At 36.6% G+C, this 22,052-nt stretch overlaps 1 protein-coding gene across 1 annotated transcript in view; it reads right to left on the reverse strand.

Annotated features, from left to right (window-relative positions):
* atrnl1b (attractin-like 1b) overlaps nt 1-22,052 on the reverse strand; it is a 109,082-nt gene that overhangs the window by 71,175 nt on the left and 15,855 nt on the right. The window contains exons 2-15 of the mRNA XM_059531095.1: nt 17,601-17,684; nt 17,215-17,328; nt 16,153-16,281; nt 15,708-15,916; nt 13,697-13,871; nt 13,255-13,342; nt 11,681-11,936; nt 10,711-10,894; nt 10,451-10,605; nt 7,021-7,105; nt 6,730-6,941; nt 5,238-5,356; nt 5,001-5,133; nt 4,213-4,400 (exon numbers count right to left, since the gene is read on the reverse strand). Of these exons, the coding sequence (XP_059387078.1) occupies nt 4,213-4,400; nt 5,001-5,133; nt 5,238-5,356; nt 6,730-6,941; nt 7,021-7,105; nt 10,451-10,605; nt 10,711-10,894; nt 11,681-11,936; nt 13,255-13,342; nt 13,697-13,871; nt 15,708-15,916; nt 16,153-16,281; nt 17,215-17,328; nt 17,601-17,684 (2,131 nt within the window). The remainder of the gene's footprint in view (nt 1-4,212; nt 4,401-5,000; nt 5,134-5,237; nt 5,357-6,729; nt 6,942-7,020; nt 7,106-10,450; nt 10,606-10,710; nt 10,895-11,680; nt 11,937-13,254; nt 13,343-13,696; nt 13,872-15,707; nt 15,917-16,152; nt 16,282-17,214; nt 17,329-17,600; nt 17,685-22,052) is intronic.

A 22,052-nucleotide genomic window follows, 5' to 3' on the forward strand; every position in this document is an offset into this window, starting at 1 on the left:
GTATCTTCAAATTAAATTTAATGCCTTTTTAATGCCTTTTTAATGCCATTTTTAAAATTTTTAATGCCATACACGACCCATGACTTAACACCGATATTTTATATACGGATATAATCGTTTTATTTTAAATAGACATGTCGCAAATTATTAATTGCAACCATCCAGTTTGATGAGGATGCAATCATGAAATTATATAACTCAGAACTGAATTAGAAATGGCTCAGGAGGCAGCTTAATTAATTGTCAAATTATTTGGAGATATTTCAAAATTAGCAAAAAGAGAATTATTGTATTTATAATTTTATCATCACAAAAACAGCTCTTCAATAAGCTCAACTTTTTAAATGCTGGAACTTTATGTATTCAAAGTACATACATGTAAGCAAGAGCTATAGAAATTGCACATTCATTTACTGTGTAAATAAGTTTATTAAGGAATGTGCCTTAATTCAGTCGATTTTAGTTCCAACTCTGACTCAACATTTTTCAATTCACAGCACTTTTCCTTGAATCTCCTCCTTAGAGTATTAGATTTTGTTATCATTTCAGCCAGGAGCGTTTTCGATTTGTTTTCGGCCTGCTCAGCTAGTTGATCGGCGTCCTTCTGAAGGCTGGCGCACATGACCGTCAACACCCCCTTTTTCTTTTTCAGTTCTTCCAACTCATCTTCCAAAGCTTTTCTCTTTAGTCCACGCATGGCACCCTCTCTCTTCCTCCTCTCCTCATCAAGGTAGATCCTGTATCTGGTCCTGGCTGAGGCTACAGAATGCAGTAGTTCCTTTGTGAGGGACACTTTGAGAACCCCCCCTAAAGCATGCACTTGGTCACAGACAAGTCTCTGGGCCTCAACAGTTTCTTCTTTTATGTTGCATTTCTCTACTTCCTTGTTTACGGAGAAGCCTCTCGGAGAAGATGGACAGCTGTGTTCAGACACCAGAGCACCTCTGCCTGCAAAGTCGCATTCGAGCCAAACGTTGATCGAATATCGCTCGATTTTGCTGTGGTAATGTTAGCTGCTCCACAAACGGTGGTGACCGCATCAGTTGTCGTCGTAACGTTATTACTTTTAGATTTGTCGGTCATGCCAAAGTAACTAGACATAGTAGTTTGCTGTTTTGCTCTTACCGCGGATTTGTTGCCGTCACACTGCATATGGGATTTTACGGCGCCAATTCCCATTGTCCCCAACTTAAATGCTTTTCTGCAAACACCGCAAAATCCTTCATCATTTTTACCACTAACAGGCTGCAACCATGTCTTGAAATTTTCGTTTTCCAGCCACTTCAGTTGGAATTTGCACTTTCCCATTTTTCCTCAGACCTCGTCCACCACTGTACAAAATGCCCGCCGCCAGAGGTGGAAAGTAACGAATTACATTTACTCGCGTTACTGTAATTGAGTAGCTTTTTTGTGTACTAATACTTTTTAAAGTAATTTTTAAAATCTGTAATTTTACTTTTACTTAAGTATATTTTGTTTAAAGTATTGTACTTCGCTACATTTTAAAACACATTAATTACTGAGTAAATAAATAAATAAATAAATAAATAAATCGCTCCCTGGAAACTACGGCAGTAAATAATGGGCAGGAGGGCAAACTGGCGCTAAAATCACAAGAAAGATGCAGACGGACAAAACAGGCGTTAGTGGTGCAGACACCGCTGAAAACGAAACCCCGTCATATTCTGAAGTTGAACTCGAAGGAAATGAAGTGAACCCCTGGCCATATGTATGCTATATTATGCAGTGTAAGCTGTACTTGCCTAGGAAGACCAAACTAGCAGCTTATAAAATCTCGACAAGACATCAACCCTTCGCAAGAATGTAGAGGTAAGCTAAATAATTGCATCGTTGCATTGGTGGTTAAAATGAAGCTTTGACATTTTAGCAAGAGGTTTTGCACAAATTAGCCAAAAAGACAGTGGTGAGGAGTGTGATATATATATCATCTGCGATAATATCATGTTTTTTGTTTTAATGATGTGCGCGCGCATTTATAGTGCGTTCTTTCACTGTGTGATTCAGTCTCCTAAAATGCATTTAGAATGATCACAAAATTTAAGATATAGGGGCAGAAAATTCACATATTTATATAATTTCATATATCAAATCAAAATCACACAAAGAATGCCGTCTTTTCCACCAAAAATCATCATGAATATATACATACATATATATATATATAACAGTTCAGTAAACAAGTTAAATAAGAGACTTGCGTTCAGACACCATATTGCCTTTTTTAGCTCTATTTCTACAACAGAAGATAATTCCAAACACAGCCACCAAAGCACAGTTTTGCGTCTCTGAGCAACGTGACAGTGTTTCATTCCTGAATGAATCAACCGTTTAAATGATTCGGTTCAATCGCAATGACTTACTTATTAATAGTGACTTGCTGACACATACTGGCCATTTTAATTTGACATTTAAAGTATCTTTTGATTTTTTTTTAATAATTAATTTCTTATCATTTCAAATAAGTATTCAACATTTTATGTCTTGTATATCAAAACATTATTCATGCATTTGTAACTGCAGGTTAAATGCATTCTTGTCCTGCACTAAACAGTGTAATACATCTAAATGCCACTTCCAATGAATCTTCTGCATTTCCTCTGCATTAAAAGATGAGTTTGTTGATAATGATTTGCCTGGTAACAGCCCAAATGTTTTATTATTCTAAATAACTGATTCCTTTAATTAAAAACAACTAGTTTGAGATTAAAAGACCTATCCCAGGGGTGTCAAACTCAGTTCCTGGAGGGTCGTAGCCCTGCAGAGTTTAGTTCTAACCCTGCTCCAGCACACATATCCTGTAGTTTTCAAATAAACCTAAATGATTAGATTAGCTGGATCAGGTGTGTTTAATTAGGGTTAGATCTAAACTGTGCAGGACTGTGGCCCTCCAGGAACTGAGTTTGACACCCTTGGCCTGTCCCATTTTTGACTCCCTCCCACTGTTAAAATGTAACTAAGTAATTTTTACTCTGAGTAAATTTTAAATGAGCTACTTTTTACTTTTACTTGAGTTGATTTTTAGACTGGTACTTTTACTTGTACTTAAGTAAAATTTCATTAATGTAATGGTACTTTTACTTGAGTATAATATTTTTGTACTCTTTCCACCTCTGCCCGCCGCCCGCGTCACCTCCGTATCACGGCAGTTTTGCTCCGGCCGAAACCAATTACCAAACCGAAAGCAAATAAAATTATTAATTATGAAGGCTATATTCAAAGAAATTGATATAAAATTCTCTTCAAAACTATAAAAAAATGTAATGCCTGTAGGAATCAAATTTAATGCTTTTTAATGCCTTTTAAGGCCTTAATTTTTGCAAAATCCATTTAAGGACTTTTAATGCTTTTTAATGCCCCGCGGAAACCCTGAATTAATATTTTTATTCTGCAAGGATACTTTAAAAATGGATCAAAAGTGACAGTAAGACATTTGTAATGTCAAAAATTTCTACCGTAATTAAATCCTGCTTTTGAACTTTCTATTTAATGAATTATGAGAAACAAACATCATGGTTTCTGCAAAAAAATAAGCAGCACATTAGTTTTCAAAAATAATAAGAAAAGTTTCTTAAGCACCAAATCCGAATATTAAAATGATTTCTGAAGTTATCATCATGTGACACTGAAACTTGAGTAAAGGCTGCTGAAAGTGAAAATGCTTTGTCATCACAAAACTAAATTAGAATTGAAATTAAAATATTGAAATAGACAGAGTTGTTTAACACAATAATAATATTTAACAATATTATTTTATGATAGTGAAAAGTTTGGACGCACTTAACCTCATAAAACTTGATCTCATAAAACCTCTTCTTTTTTTTTTACTAGGATTGTATGTATGTACAAATTTCTTTACTAAACTAACATTTAAAAAAAAATTGGTTGAGTTGGTCAACATACATTGGAAATCCTTAAATAGAGTTTAAAAGTCATTCCAGATGGAAACGGTTGAGAGAATGATGAACAAGTTTTTCAGAGCTGTAGTCTAGTCAAAGTGTGGCTACTATGAAGAAGCTAAAATATAAGATCACTTTCATTTTTCTTGGTTTTTTTAGGCCACTGCATAATTATCAAGCTCTCATTTGTGTAATTTCATACTTTTGATAACTTAACTACTATTCTAAAATGAGTGAGAATGAGAGTGTGGATCCAACCTTCTGACTGGAAGTGTAAATATGAGCAGACACAAACCTTCCCTATCTGCTGGTACTTCTGCAGTTCTTCCAGCACAAAGTCCACCTGCTTTACTGTGGTAAGCGAGGCGATGTTTCCCTCCAGGTTCTTGCAGTAGTGCTGAGCATTGTCATAGCTCTCCCTGCTGGAGTTGATCTGCAGACAGGCCTCCCCGACATTGCTCCAGCCATCTCCACACAGCTGGGCTACATAGTAAATGTGATGTACAGGAATTAGTAGCTTTTTCTCAAGCCTCATATATTTTTTTTCCATTTCTCTGTACTTCAGAGACAGCAGGAGAGCTCTTAACATAATGAAAATGACTCTTTAGAACCAAGTGAAGCTCTAAAAGTGCCGATAGCTAATTCAAGCAAAGTGGCCAGATGTCCACAGTGGAAAATGCCAAGCACAATCAGACTAAATCATTTCAAAAATGTACAATTTACAAAGAAGACAAAAGGTGTTGTGAATCTCAGGTTTAAAAAGACCACAGACACCTACAAATTCATGTACAAAACTAATTAAATAAGCTCTAAAGTTAAATTACAAAACAGAGATAGTGGAAGAAAGAGCTTCTGGTGAACACAGGCTGTCTAGACAACATTTTCCTGTCTAGACAGCATTTTAAGGTAACATAGGCACACTCCCTTCACAAATGCTGTTCCAAAAGGTGAGATAGCTTCTTTTGGCTAATATATAAATGCAGAATGCACTACGGCAAGCTCACTGAATAAAATCAATCTAAAGTGTACCCAATACATCTGTGCTATGTAAATATCTCTTCTATCATCCTCCGTCGTTCTTACCAGGAAGGGTGTGGCATTCCTGCTGTTGAGGATCCCATTGGCAGCTGAGGTTGAGGGAGCAGCTCTTGCAGTTGGCCATCTTACTGCAAATCTGCTCATTTCTGATTGGACATTTGGTGAAATTCTTTACAGTCTAGTTAAAAAAAAAAATTGTCAAAAGAGATATCAACAAGCGCAGGAATACTAGTGCATAGAATTGTGTAGTGTGACAATGTTGCCCTCTGCACGCCAACTTACAGCACTGCAGTTACTGAGAGCGGAGATGCATTTCTTGCTGTCGCACCACTGACATCCATTAGTGTTGGCAGTACAGCTGGTGCAGTCTGAGAAACGGTAACATCTCTCATCCACCGTGGCTAGAGCAGAGACAGATCAAAAAAGAGACAAGTAGAAACGCAAGGCAGAGATGAAGAGCAAAAAAGTCTAGTCCAAAGATAAATGGCACTCTAAGTATTAATATCCAACAGTTGTGAGACAAACATTACGGTAATCTAGTGAGAGATCTAAGCTCTTCCACAACCAACTCTCACAGACCTTTAACCAAAGTAGAAGACAAACATTTAACACTTCAAACATCTTCCATTCCCTATTTACTTCTAATCGCAAGACTTCAAACAGTGTGACTTGCGTAAAGAATCAAAGAGGCCTCTGTTTTTCGTCTCTTTCTTTTGACAATCCTTTATTCAATAATAACGAGCGTCTCCATGTCCTTACTTCACTACAGAAACATTTGTTTCCCCTCTCTACTCTTTCACACACACCACAGCAACATTTTTTGCACAGCTGCTGAATCTACAGCAAATCTACGAGTTTGAATCCTTCTAATGAATTATGGCATCAGAAGCAGTCATTAAACACTCACTTAGTAAAAGGATCATTATATGAAAAGATGTACTGTAGTTAAATAAGTGTTCACAAGAAAAACAAATACAAACACACACACCATCTCTCTAGACTTGAATGATAATGATATTAAATTTATAGTTTGTTTTAAATTAACATTTATTTGAATACTTATTTACAAATAAAATTAATAAAAATATACCAAACTAAAAGCTTTACTAAAACATTTCACCAACCTGAAGATAAAACAGTCCTTGCCTCATTTTGACTTTAATCAGTGAATGATTCATATCAAGACATTTTGACTGATTGATTAACTGGATCATAAGAGTAATATGTTCATTAATAGTACATAGTCTTTTTTATTTCATTCCATTTCATTCAGACTGCAGTTTTTTTTTCTGTGACACTTGAGATTCAACAGTGGCAAACAGCAGTGAAGAATACACTGAAACACTTATGCACCATAGACAAGGCCATCGCTGCCAGCGATTATCCCAGCATGCACCTCTCAGGCATGAGAGACCTCAGGTTTGGATTTCAAATCAAACTAAATGAAGCCAAATATTCCATTGGCTAGAGGTCCACACTCACTCTCAAAGACTACATTTTGGCTGGTTTTGTGTGATTGGTTGTGTTCTGACAGGTGGCAAAAGATCAAACAGAGCAAAGAAGGGCTGTGGGAAACTCTCCTCTGTGTCTGCTTCAGACAGCTTGTGCCCCCTTCATTGCTCTCTCATTAACACAGCCACTGCACAATGTAGCAGACAAACCTGAGGGCTCAGATCAGTACACACAAGAACAACTGATTTCTTGGCTTTGGCATGGGGGAAATGTTTCAGTGGAGGGTGGCAGGGGAGTCTTTAAGCCTCTTCCAGATACCTACCAGCTTTGGCAGGGCAGAATGGAGCAGGTGTAGCTCTGTTAGTGAAGCTGGGCTCCCAGGACATGCAGCGGCCCCCTTTCCAAACGCAACGCACACCAGGGCCTGCGGCTTCACAGCGCTCCTGCCCCAGGAAAGCCTCACAGCTGGGTGGCCTGTAGATTAGTACATCATTCAGAAGGACACCGGAGAAACCGCCAAACACATACATGGACCTAGAAGGAGAAGAAGATGAAGACATTTGAATATACAGTACAACAATATTTTGTGAGTGTGTTTATTCAGATTTCTCACCCATTACTGGTTACTGCTGTATGTCCAAAGCGATTCACGTCTCTGTGCAAGTTTGGTTTGGGAAGGACCTTCCACTCATCACACGCTAAAAGATAAAAATTAAGCAGAAAATAAACAATTCTGACCAAATTTTTTAAATTTTTTTTATCTTGTGTACTGTTTCAACCATTTAATTGAAAAAAAAAAAAACTTTTTGGATTGTATTAATTTCTGTGTCTATTCTTCTGAAATTTATTTAGGTTTTCCATGTGGAAATGCTGACAACTGCACACTACCATTTCCAAAGTTTGGGGTCAGTAAGTTGTTTTTTTGTTGTTGTTGTTTTTTCTGCAAGGATTCATTAAATTGATCAAAAGTAAAAAAAAAAGTAAGTAAAATGTATTTATATAGCACCTTTCACAGACAAGAAGTCACAAAGTGCTTTACAATCTGTTAATAAAAAGGATCAAACATGCATACAATAAATCTACCATAACACAACACACAGAAACACTCTTCACAAACATGAAATGACAAGTAACCACTGCTGTTAAATAAAAGCGAGTACAAAAAGATGCATCTTCAGGTGTTTTTTAAAAGAATTGACAGAACCCATAGTTCTCAGTGCTAATGGAAGTGAGTTCCAAAGCCTCGGTGCCACAGTACAAAAAGCACTATCACCTTTAGTCTTAAGACGTGTTCTAGGGACAATTAAAAGGTCCAGACCAGAAGACCGTAAGAGCCGACCCGGTGAATGTTTATGTAAAAGATCCTGAATATAGAGAGGTGCCTGACCATGCAAGGCTCTATAAGTGATAACTAAAATTTTAAACTGCACTCTTATTTCAACTGGGAGCCAATGAAGGTCCTTGAGAACTGGTCTTATATGAGACCACTTACTGGTACCAGTCAACAGCCTTGCAGTCTTGTAGTCGCTCCATAGAAGATATAAGTATACAGAACATTGCAATAGTCCAAACGTGACGAGATGAAGGCATGAACAAGCATCTCCATCTCTTTTCTTGAGACCACCGATCTAATCTGAGCAATGTTCCTAAGATGGAAAAAACATGAGCGAACAACAGATTTTATATGACTGTTAAAACATATGGCTCTATCCAGAAAGACACCTAGATTTCTTATTTCACTACAATCTGAAGTGGCTGAAACCCCCAAAACCTGCTTAATCCTAGGTATAATATTGTCAGGAGCAAAGATCATCATTTCAGTTTTATCCTTATTCAGTTGCAAAAAAATGTTTGCCATCCATTTATTAATGGAGACTAAACAATCCTGTAGAACTGACAGTTTATCTAGACTATCAGGTCTAAACGAAATAAATAACTGAATGTCATTTGCATATAAATGATAAGATATTATTTTAAAACTATTAATAATCTGTCCAAGAGGAAGCATATACAAGTTACACAACAAAGGGCGCAGCACAGAACCTTGTGGCACACCACAGCACAAAAGTACAGAATCGGACATAAAGGATCCAACAGATACCGAAAAAGACCTATCGGACAGATAAGTTGAAAACCAATCCAGAGCCGAACCCGAAATACCTACTAAACAGCGTAATCTATTAATCAGAGTGCAGTGATCCACCGTGTCAAACGCTGCGCTAAGATCTAACATAACCAACACGGAACATTCCCCCGCATCTGTGGCCATCAAAATGTCATTTGATACCCTGAGTAAGGCGGTTTCAGTAGAATGATTTTTGCGAAAGCCTGATTGAAATTTGTCATAAATATTATGAGTATCCAAAATATCATTCAACTGCATTGCCACAACCTTTTCCAGGATTTTAGAAATGAAGGGCAACTTAGAGATAGGCCTATAGTTGTTCAACGATGTAACATCAAGATTACACTTTTTCAAGAGCGGTTGAACAACAAACAGCGTGTTTAAAACCCCTAGGGACCTGGCCGAACTTTAACGAAAGGTTGACAATTGAGACCAAACATGGACCAATGGATGTAATAGTTTCCATGACCACAGAAGCAGGCAAAATATCCGCCGGACTTTGAGAAGGTTTCATCATACAAACTATCTTTATTTGATCATTAAAGGATATTGACTGAAAAGAGCTTAAAATTGAGGGCCGCTCTGTGATAATTACAGAGGGGATAGCTGATGGTAAAATGCTAGCCCTAACAGCCATAACCTTACCCACAAAATGAGACAAAAAATTATTACAATCATCATTAGAAAAAACAGGTACAGATGATGTAACAGGAGACACAAGACAATTAATCGTGTCAAACAAAGTCTTAGGATTCCTTTTACAAGTTAAAATCTAATTTTTAAAATACAGGGCTCTGGCCACCTTGATCATCTCATGTAAATCAGACAGTAACTCTTTAAAATACAGACGATGAACCTGGAGCCTCGTAGATTTCCACAAACGTTCAGTCTTCCTACACACACGTCTGAGACTGCGAATGGCATCATTTATCCATGGAGAAGTATTAACCACGGGAATATGCCGATTCCTAAATGGAGCCACTTTATCCAGTAACAAAGTGCAGTGATCATTAAACGACTGTACAGAACTGTCAATGTTGGAATTTAAAGCGGTCGAGAAATTCTCAACAGCAACTTGGGTAATCATGCGAGAACAAGACACCCGCTTGATCGGCAGTGGATTTTCGTTACACGCAAGATTAAATAAAACACATTTATGATCACTAACATAGACATCCTCTGTACACACATCGTCAATATTTAAACCATGAGAAAACACTAAATCAAGTAAGTGTCCTTTATCATGTGTAGGATCAGAGACATGTTGAACAAAATTAAAAGTATCCATTAAATTTAAAAAATTTAAAACAGTATTACATGCAGCATTATCCACATGAATATTAAAATCACCGACAATAATAACTCTATTCAACTTAATGATAGAGGATAAAAAGTCAGTAAAGTCGCTCAGAAAAGGACCCAAAATCCCAGGAGGCTGATAAACAAGAATACAATAAAAAGAATTTGATCGACCAACCTTAGACATCTGTAATTCAAAGGACGAGTACGTGTTGGAGTGCCAGTAAAGATTTTTACATGGTTACAAAAAAGTGGATTTAAAATAAATGCTGTTCTTTTGAGCTTTCTATTCATCAAGGAATCCTGACAAAAATCCAGAACAATATTAAGCAGCACAGTTTCAGCATTAATAATACTAATAATTGAAGACAGCAGTAATGGCTGCTGAAAATTTAGCTTTTCCATCACATGAATGAATTGCATCTTCAAATATATAAATAGAAAAAAAAAGTAATTGTAGTCATGTTTCACAATATTATTTTTACTGTATTTTTGATCAAATAAATGCAGCCTTGGAGAGCATTAGAAATGTCTTTCACAAAAAACATAAAATCCTACTGACCTAAAACCATTTTAATGGCAGTGTATATTAAACGTGCAGTAAAGTACCACCACAAACCAATGTCATAGGCGAGGAAGTCAGCAGAGAAGCACTTGGCTCCATTGCTAAGAGAGGTGTCATTATGGGTATTTCCTCCAAAGATGAGCAACATTCCTCCCAGCAGCACAGACGAATGCAGGTAACGAGGGTAACCACTTTCCCTAAGAATCGTCCTGCAACACACAAGAAAAACATCAAACTGTTGCACCAAAAATGAAACTAACTGTTCCTCTAAAACTGACAAATTTATGTTTTTGAATAAGTCTGTGCACTCTTACCATGTGCGGGTCAGAACCTCATAGCGGTAAAGATCATCCACCAGGCCGTATTTGTTTGCTGGAAGTGATTTGTAGCCCCCGTGCACATACACACTCTTGCTGCTGCTGTCATACACGCTACTGTGTCCGTACCCACCCTGAGCGATCGCTCCTCTGGTCTCTGGCACCAGCCATGTGTTTGTTCCTGTACACACAAATAAAATCATTTACTTTAAAATTAAAAAGTGCACATTTAAGTTTAAGATTTTCTTTAAATATAAAACCTGCTTTGCCTCTCCATAACCAGTCTGTGAGAATTTGACATGATTAAGCATCCTTCAGTATAATGAGTGAAATAACAATGAGTTACCTCATCCCAATGAGATCACAACACTTGTAAGATCACTTGAGAACAAAGATTATGCCCTGATCCAAGAGTTTAACGGGATTAAAAAAGGTACAGATTATCCAAAAGCCTCAGAGATAAAGAGCCTCTGGATGCATTATTTGGTAACAGCTCTTTGCAAAGAACCACAGCTCCATATACTGGACCAAAAATTCAGATCTACTTGTTTTACAGTTGCTCTTAAAATCTGTCTATACTGTCTTTAATTAACAACAAAACAAAACAAAACAAAACACAAATTATTAAAACGTTTTAATTTGTATTAACTATTTTTTAAATAAGTTTTCATTGAAATAAAGCAGAAATTAAATATAAATATTCAATGAAAAAAAAAAAAGAATTTCCTTGAAAACTGAAATAAGTTTCATCTGAAGTATTAACATTCCTAAAACCAAAATACATTTTAAAAAATGAAAGCAAAAAATGTGAAACTAATACAAATAACAAAAACAAATTAAAATGAAAACAAAGTATATGATTAAATACTATGATAGTACATAAATAATACTAAAATACATTCTACAACTTTTTTGGGTACTTGCAGCTCTTTTCGATCCCAATCAAATACACTACTCAGTCACTCACGGATGTTGTACTCCTGAACATTGCTGATGTAGCTGTAGATGGAGGAGTAGCCGAAGATGACAACCATCACCACATCACCGTTATCCAGCTCTACTATATGTGCGGAGTGGCCTTCCACAGCGTAGATCTGGCCGTGGGCTGGCACACTGGGGGACTTCTGTGACCATGTCATTTTGGGTATGTTAAACACCCACAGTTCATCTGTTATGTTACTGGCACCCATCTCCAACTTGCCTCCAAACATGTAGATCTCATTCTGATAAAAACAAAAACAATTTAATAACCCTTTTTTTTTTTTTTATATAATTTATAATTAATTTAATAGCCTGTTTCAAAAAAGTACTGGTCAACATACTAGACTGATGTTTGCTTAAATCAACGTGCTAATGCATGTGAATATGTGCCATATTTACTAAACAAGGCAAATAGCGTGAGAGCGCTATACCATAAAAGCACAGATGGGAGTGGAAAGTTCTGCAGTTGATCTACTGACTATGCACACATTAAAGAACACAGACAAAGCTAGATCATTTCCAAAATGATGCAATGCAATCTACCAGAAGCAGCGCGAATGAGTATAGGGTTGCAAACAAACAGAGCCCATGATAATCAGGTACGTGCAATCTACTAAAAACACAGCTGCAAAATGGGTTAAGACCACTGATTATACATATATGTTCTCTTTTACAGATCAGTGGTTAAACATTTTACACTGTATGATTTTCGACTGTCCCAGACAAACGATTGGCATCGTACAACAATCATGGCCCCCTAAACAGTGGTCCTATGTCGTACAGTGAAAGAGGTCCAAAGATAGCCTATAATCATTTTCTGACAGTGTCAGAAATTCAGCATGATCATCGCACAGTTGGTTTGCTGCTACAACCCTCGTTTACTGACCAGACAATAAAAATGTGACATGAAATCAACGAGACACAGCGCTAAAACATAAAACTGCTTACTTCAAGCTCTTATCCCTTCCTCGTTCGCCACTTCCACTTAGCACATATAAAAACTAAACGTTCAAAGTCTGAGTCATCTTGTTCTTTTTGTTTACCACTAGCACATGCTGATGACGTTTTATTCTTCTATATAGTAATGTGCATCGTAGCCTACAAGTGATTAGGTGTCATCATCATACAGTCTGCATGCATGTCGTAGCCAAGTTTATCAGATCCATGTCGCACAGTGTGATTTGCAATTATCTTATAGGATTGAAATCATGCAGTGTGTCGAAGGCTTAAGATATGCTTTTTTGGCCATTAAATAAAGGCACAAATCCAAATAAACAATCAAGAGAGGTTTTTTTACACCTGAAGCGCACACCCACTAAAACATCTCTACAGATGATTGCATACATACACTGTGGAGAAAGTTGTTTTTACTTTATTGTAGAGAAGACAGTAGAATAAGTGCTATTGCAGGATACTCTTACACAGACCAAAAGCTAGAACATGTAATCAGCTAAATAGCCTTGTTCGCTCATTCTGACACTGATTACAGCTATTTAGTTTAAAGATAAATAAAAAATATTCTTGCTAAATGTTTTTGTAACATTTCAACTGTGATGTTACCCGATCTAGTGCCAAGGAGTGTCCGTGTCTCGGCAGGGGTCCGCTGCTGATGGGCACAGTGTTCCAGATGCCACTTTCCAAATTATAACTGCAAAGAAAAAAAATTGATATCCTAACACAATTCAATGTTCATTAACATGGCTTAAGTGGAAAAAAAACATTGTTCAGACTGAGATGGCTTCAGAATTACACAAATTATCCAATGTTCCTGTAATTAGCACTTTCTTCAAGTCACATTTCGAGTTTTGACTGAAATGTCAAATCCACAATGTCGGAAGACAGATTCTACCCTCAAACTGTCAAATTAATCAAATTATTTTACTACCACAGCTCACATTGATTTATTATTAGTATTATTCCTGCTGTTCTACTGTCACATTTGCACATATGCAAATAAGCCTTTTAGGTAACACTGTACACAGCTCTCTGAATAATCACTTACTTTAGAACCATCTGAAAGTTGCTGTAGTTAAAGGTGTAGCCACCAACAACCCACATGACCTTTTCCTGCACCACCGCCTTATGGGATGCTCTACCCAGCGATGCTCCAAAAGGCTTCATTGTGGGCATGATCCAGTAAGACTCGGTGGAGGGCATGGTTAGTGAGCAGTCTGGACCTGGGAGAGAGAGAGAGAGAGAGAGAGAGAGAGAGAGAGAGAGAGAGAGAGAGAGAGAGACAGAGAGAGAGAGAGGTAGGTAGGTAAATCTCTTGTAGAGGGAGAAGGCAGGAGCTCTCAACCATTTTTGTTTGACATAAAATATTTACTTGAAGTACCCCCTGAGATTTCTGAGTTAATATTTCTATAATTTAACAATATATTCTTCTGTTTATTATGGTTCTCTAGTATTGATTAATGGTCACATGACATACAAGCAGATAAAATGTGTTTTATTTTGACTTAAAAAATTTTTTTTTTTTACTAAAATAACTTAAGTTTTCTACTGGAATATATTTTCAGATGTTCCTCTGATGGCTTTACAGAATTTTCAGTTATCAGTTTCACATAATCCTATAGAAATCATACTAATATGTTTACAATATTACTGTATTGAAAAATATTCTCAGCTCTTTTCAACATTAATAATAATGATGATAATAATAACAACAAATGTTTTTTTGTTTTTTTTGTAGAAAATAAGATTGTTAAAAGGATTTCTGAAGGATTGTGTGACTGGAGTAAACATGCCAAACAATTTGTTTGAAAGTCAGCTTTGATTGTTTCTAATAAACTGTTCAACTGCTCCCCCAAGTGGATATTAAATTATGTTGTGGGATAATTAAATATATTCTTAATAAACTACAAACATAAAATTATATAGATTTATTTTGTTCTCACATTCTCTCTCGTAACTCCTCACTCACAGTGGCACAGATGACTGAAAGGCTCATTATGCAGCTCATTATGCAGGCCTTTGTCTTCTCAGGTGTAAATCACAATGATATTCATGGTAGTTGACGCCTACTCGCATATGACTTTTACCAACAAAAAGTGTCTTAGAAAATTTAAATCAATATATTGTTTTCTGTGAGTGAGTAAACAAGATGATTTTCACATCATTTAGAAAGAAAAATTCTAGGCTACAAGCTCCAGTTCTCAAAAATCCCGGGAACCATTGTTCTTTATGTGTTTTTTTGCCTTATTCAAGCGTTTTAACATTTTTTGTTTTTCACTAACCACGCATAATATTTTTTTTCTCAAAAACACAATCATGTACATACATGCATTTCACATATTATTACAGCCCAGTTTGTGCTGATTACAGTGAGATTAGTCTTTACCCATTTAGATATTTATAAGAAACTGAAAAAAGCACAAATGTCAGGGCATGACAAAACTTCTCCAGGCCCCAAAAATACCCTTAGACTCCAGAGGGTTAACTGTATTTTTGATCAAATAAATGCCGCCTCGTTTAACATGAGAGACTTCTTTCAAAAATATTTCAAATTATTATTTATTCCAAACTTTTGTCTGACTGTGTAAAACCCTGATCTAAGGTAACATCCGTCTCATTAAAGTTTACCATTTATGAACAAATCACTTAAACAGAGTGGTTCTGACAGCTTCGGTCATTACTATGACCAATCACACTTTCTCTGACCTGTCATTTCCTGTGTCTCCTCACGTGAGGGTTAGTGAGAAGCTGGCCAGGAACACTCATTAAATTAACATCAAAACACCCTGATGTCAATCCTCCATCAGGCTTAACTGTGCTTAACTGTGTAACACGCTTTGTGACACTGTGGCAGTGTCTGATGAGGATGCCGCAGTGATGCAGAGGAGACAGATGCACTATTAGAGAATCAACACCAGGGGGACACAACCCACTTGACAACAAATCCACCTGAGACACAATGCTCTGCTGAGAACACGAGACACAAAAGGTCTCTGATTTTCACAGCATCCTGTAAAATACAGGAAAGGGGATGAAATGAGAGCGGAAGTGAGTAGTACCTTGCCAGCTGTCATTGCACACGCAGAGCTTTTCCCCGGTGAGGTCGCAGTAGCCGTGATCAGGGCTGCCACAGTTGTTCCTGCAGTACGGGATGTCACAGGCCTCACCCTTCCAGTACTTATCACATTCACAATATACACGGCTCGCTATCGAGTTACCCGAGGTGCACTTCCCGTGGCCAGAGCAGTTATTTGGGCATGAGTTGATTCTGTCAAGGGAGAGATCAAGAAAAAGCAAACCAGAAGAACTTTCTACAGAGAAGCCTGAAATTGGGGATGATATAGTGAACAGGACTATTCCTGTGATAACACTGATAATAAAATATGCACACAGGAGATAAAATTCTAAAAAAAAAAAAAAATGGACATATCGTATTAACACCTGGCTGAACCAGCAGGCTTTTTTCATTGAAAATAGTGCTAATGTTAAGAGTCATTAACTCACGAGTAGAAGATTTCAAATCCTGTCAGGTTGTAGGCAGCGTCGCTAAAAAAGTGCAGAAGTGCGTAGCCTGAGTTGGTCTCCACTTCAGGGACAGTCTCATTCCCTTTCACTTCAGGGACAATAAGACCACTGTGGGACAATTACAGGGGAAAAAATGCTGCTTAGAAAATTATATCTTGTTTTTCCACTTGTCCTGCAGCAAACTGAAATTTTCCTGTGTGACTCCAGGACTAAGGTTTTTCAAACTGGGCTCAGAGGGCCACAAGGGAGAGTTAAGGGTCCACAGATAAAAAATTAAAAAGTAAACAATTTTACAAAATCTATTTTTAGGTTCACATGTTGACTCAAAACATTTATTGAATATATTTAATGCAATAATTTATTTGATATTTATCATAAAAATGCATTACATATAAAATCTAAAAACACATTTATCTTCAGGTTTATTTACTACCGTTCAAAAGTTTGATGTATTTCTATTTGAATATATTTTATAATGTAATTTATTCCTTCAATGTCGAAGCTGAATTTCAGCAGCCATTACTCACATAATTCTTCAGAAATCATTCTAATAGACTGATTTGGTAATGACAGTTGTGCTGTTTATTATTTTTGTTTTTGTTTTTCAGTTTTGATGATAAATAGAATTGTGTTTATTGGAAACAGAAATATTTTTGCAACATTATAAATGTCTTTACTATCACTTTTGATTAATTTAATGCATCTTTGCTGAATAACGGTGTATATAAGATTGACTGCGTACAGAAAACCAGATACGCTGTCAAATGAATACAAAATAAACATTTCAAGATAACATTTTAAATATCGTTTTTTTTGCATTAGTTCAGAGTCAATAAAAAACAGACATTATTTACAGTATTTTTAAAAACATAATTTTATATTACATTTAATATTTCTATCACACGGTATAAATGGGTCTTTATGCCTGGAATTAAATACATTTTTAGGAAATAGTCCCTCAAAGGGAATCATCTTACTGGTGGGGGTGCTTGGCATCGGAAAGTTCAAAACCCACATTTTTATTTTATAAACCACACTCACCTGAAGACGGCTACTAAGGGAGCATAAATCGAGTCTCCGTCATAGACGTACATGTGGTCCCAGCTACATTCGGTCGCAAAATGGTTAAATCGTAACCTCAGGACTGCGTTTGGGCTGCAAAAAAAAGGTGATGACATAATTCTTAAGAATGTGATGCTGGCTGCATAATCCATTATGAGAACATATTACAGCAGACGCATTTCTGCCAAGTCTGAAGAGTGCAAGGTGGAATGTGCTCCTCCAAGCCTTTTCTGGTAACCCAAAACAGAAGAAAACACCCTTGAAAGGGCTGCTGAAGTGTATTAAAAAGGGCTTATGCAAGAGGGATGTGTGGGCACAATAAAACTTTGATGAGAAAGAGAAAAAAAAAACGAAATAACACTTACTAGCCCTCAATCAGCCAGGTGCACTTGGTTTTGTACTTGTAGTTAATGGGGCCATCCGTTAGGTACCCAGACGGCTCAGTCAACCTGTAAAATAAGATCACAGTCGTCTTTCAGAGGACCACGTCAAACCAAGCCCGAGGGACAAACAGAACAATGCCATACATAAAAAAAAGATGCAGAAGGTGTTGCAGAGAAGTGCAGTTGCAGTACAAGTAGGCACAATGATGGAGCTGGATTCTGTGGTTACTTGTGGCCATATGGACCCAGGCTTGTGTGGGAGCAGATCCACAATGATTCACTGCTGCAAATGTGCTCATGAGACAGGCCTAACCAATCAAATGTCCTCTCCCTCCAGACTGCAAAGGAGCCATCGGGCCCATGGAGTGACAGTGCATTGCATAATCACGGAACACTCAAGGCCTGTCTGTGTCGCGGGCCACTTTAACCACACCAAGCTGGCTGCATTGTTTGACCAGACAAGCCCTATTGTTTGTAGATGGCGACTTGAAGGAATGCATCCTTCTAAACAATGACCTCAATATTCCACAGACACACTTTTAATTGAAAACACTATTGCTGCTTGCATAGCCAAACACTCCTCAGGGCGAATTCTTCAAGGAAATCAATCTAAGTGACATTGCGAAGACCTTCTGTCTTGCAGTTCTTGATGAGAACAAAAAGAAGAACTGAGCTGGTGTTGCACAAGCATCTAAGAGTGAACCAGAGGAAACAAATACATCAATACTTAGAATTCAATAATACTAAACATAACAGTTTAGAAAATTTAACTCATCTAATGCTATACAAGATGTAGATTGGTTTGTTTCTTCATTAGAACAGATTTGGAGAATTTTGAAATTACATCACATGCCAACCAATAGATGCTCTGCAGTGACTGGGTGCCGTCAGGATGAGTTAAAACTAGACAAAGTAAAACAGTAATTCACAACGACACAAAAAAAAGCTTTTTAGCTGTTACTGTTTATTAGAAATATGCAGCATTTCATTTCACAAGAGATTCATTGATGGGCTGAGAGAGGGTAATGTGCGGGTTGTCTCCAAAAAGTCTGAGCATATGACTACTTTAGGTATATTAATGTGTTCAACCCCACTGAAGAGCCAAAAATATGAAAAACAAAATAAATGTAAAATAAATAAAACAACACTTAAGAAAAAAATATATATAATGATAAAGAAAATGTAGTGGGGAGTAACAGATTTTCACATTAAGAAACCAAAGTCCTCTAATGAAGAATACAAAAGTCTTGCTTTGGGACTTTTCATTCCTTTTAACTTCTCCAAATACAGCACAAATTCCTCTTTAAACGCCTCTAAACGTGGGGGAATTTTGAAAAACATACATTTATGAATCTAGAATTTTGTGCCAGAAGTTAATATTAACAAAATAAAAGACATATTCAATGATTAAGGCTACTAAAGTAATTGTGAGTGGCTTATTAAAATAAAATAAAACATCAAGGTCTTTTGTTTAGATTAAAAATAAAGAGCATATATATAGAATACCAGAAAGAACATCTAATCATCCGTCTGTTTATACTACAGAAATGAATGTCATATTTTTGGCTCTTCAGTGGGGTTGAACACATGAATATACCTAAAGTAGTCATATGCTCAGACTCATTTTCAGTACTATCAAGTTTAAAGAGTGGTGAAGCTTCTACTAGACAAGTCATCTTATCAGGTATTTTACAGAGTTTGTTCAGAATACAAGCAAAAACAAAGATTTATTTTGTATGGATACCCACACATATAGGTAATGAAAGTAGTGGACCAGATAAAAGCATTAAAATGTCAGACATCGTATTTAATACTCCAATGAGTAAATTAGAAATAAAAGGTCTAATTAAAAAATAAATAAAAAATAAAAAGATACGTGTCAAATTAAATGGGTTGGTTAGAATAAAGGACGGCATTTATATAATATTCAAAGAACAGTTGGAAATGAAAGGAGAATTTTTGGGAATAGAAGGGAAGATCTCGCCATAAAGTTGGACACATTGCACTTAATCAGTCATTATTTATAAGATGAAATACATGTGTCTGGACTTTGTGTTACATGTGATATTGTGAAACAGTTGAACCTATTTTAATAAAATGTAAAAGATATGACAACGAAAGATTCCAACTTACAGAAGCATTTAATATAGCAATAAATCAGATCTCATTTTAGATTTTGTTAAATAAAGATGTGGCTATAGAAATGTTTCACAGAATAAGCATGGGAGAAGGAAAGTGTGTGTGTGTGTATTGAGGCTTGAAAAAAGCAAGGTAGACTACGCTTGTTTGTATGACCTGTGTGCATTAATGTTTGCATCAGTGTTTAAAAAATCACCTTGTGAATAAAAATAATAAATGTAATTAAAATAAAAATCCTATATATATATATATATATATATATATATATATATATATATATATATATATATATATATACACAACCCGAATTCCGGAAAAGTTGGGACGTTTTTTAAATTTTAATAAAATGAAAACTAAAAGACTTTCAAATCACATGAGCCAATATTTTATTCACAATAGAACATAGATAACATAGCAAATGTTTAAACTGAGAAAGTTTACAATTTTATGCACAAAATGAGCTCATTTCAATTTTGATTTCTGCTACAGGTCTCAAAATAGTTGGGACGGGGCATGTTTACCATGGTGTAGCATCTCCTTTTCTTTTCAAAACAGTTTGAAGACGTCTGGGCATTGAGGCTATGAGTTGCTGGAGTTTTGCTGTTGGAATTTGGTCCCATTCTTGCCTTATATAGATTTCCAGCTGCTGAAGAGTTCGTGGTCGTCTTTGACGTATTTTTCGTTTAATGATGCGCCAAATGTTCTCTATAGGTGAAAGATCTGGACTGCAGGCAGGCCAGGTTAGCACCCGGACTCTTCTACGACGAAGCCATGCTGTTGTTATAGCTGCAGTATGTGGTTATGCATTGTCCTGCTGAAATAAACAAGGCCTTCCCTGAAATAGACGTTGTTTGGAAGGAAGCAAATGTTGCTCTAAAACCTTTATATACCTTTCAGCATTCACAGAGCCTTCCAAAACATGCAAGCTGCCCATACCGTATGCACTTATGCACCCCTATACCATCAGAGATGCTGGCTTTTGAACTGAACGCTGATAACATGCTGGAAGGTCTCCCTCCTCTTTAGCCCGGAGGACACGGCGTCCGTGATTTCAAACAAGAATGTCAAATTTGGACTCGTCTGACCATAAAACACTATTCCACTTTGAAATAGTCCATTTTAAATGAGCCTTGGCCCACAGGACACGACGGCGCTTCTGGACCATGTTCACATATGGCTTCCTTTTTGCATGATAGAGCTTTAGTTGGCATCTGCTGATGGCACGGCGGATTTTGTTTACCGACAGTGGTTTCTGAAAGTATTCCTGGGCCCATTTAGTAATGTCATTGACACAATCATGCCGATGAGTGATGCAGTGTCGTCTGAGAGCCCGAAGACCACGGGCATCCAATAAAGGTCTCCGGCCTTGTCCCTTACGCACAGAGATTTCTCCAGTTTCTCTGAATCTTTTGATGATGTTATGCACTGTAGATGATGAGATTTGCAAAGCCTTTGCAATTTGACGTTGAGGAACATTGTTTTTAAAGTTTTCCACAATTTTTTTACGCAGTCTTTCACAGATTGGAGAGCCTCTGCCCATCTTTACTTCTGAGAGACTCTGCTTCTCTAAGACAAAGCTTTTATAGCTAATCATGTTACAGACCTGATATCAATTAACTTAATTAATCACTAGATGTTCTCCCAGCTGAATCTTTTCAAAATTGCTTGCTTTTTTAGCCATTTGTTGCCCCCGTGCCAACTTTTTTGAGACCTGTAGCAGGCATTAAATTTTAAATGAGCTAATTAAGTGGATAAAAGTGTAGAATTTCTCAGTTTAAACATTTGCTGCGTTATCTATGTTCTATTGTGAATAAAATATTGGCTCATGTGATTTGAAATTCCTTTAGTTTTCATTTTATTAAAATTTAAAAAACGTCCCAACTTTTCCGGAATTCGGGTTGTATATATATATATATATAACACCCTTTGAAATTAGTTAGTTTCACAAGCCAGTTACAAGCATTTCAAAACCTGTTAGATGTTTTTACAACCGCTTGATGTCTAACTGATATGTAGGCGCCTGTAGTCACACAGACACATTCGGGTTTCGGTGGTTGAGATGACGTCTGGTTTATTTACTAGATAACGCGACACAAGCTTGACAGAAGGAAAGTGTGTGTGTGTGTGTGTGTGTGTGTGTGTGTGTGTTAATTGACATAGCTTGAGAAATTAAGCTTGACAAAAATAAAAGATATATCGACGGAGATAGTCTAGATTTAGACTAGTCATAGATTAAAGTAATTAACTTAACACATTAAAAACAAATAACGCTTTTTCAACTATGTTTTTTTTATT

Source organism: Carassius carassius, chromosome 39 (genome assembly GCF_963082965.1).
Source record: "Carassius carassius chromosome 39, fCarCar2.1, whole genome shotgun sequence".
NCBI lineage: Eukaryota > Metazoa > Chordata > Actinopteri > Cypriniformes > Cyprinidae > Carassius > Carassius carassius.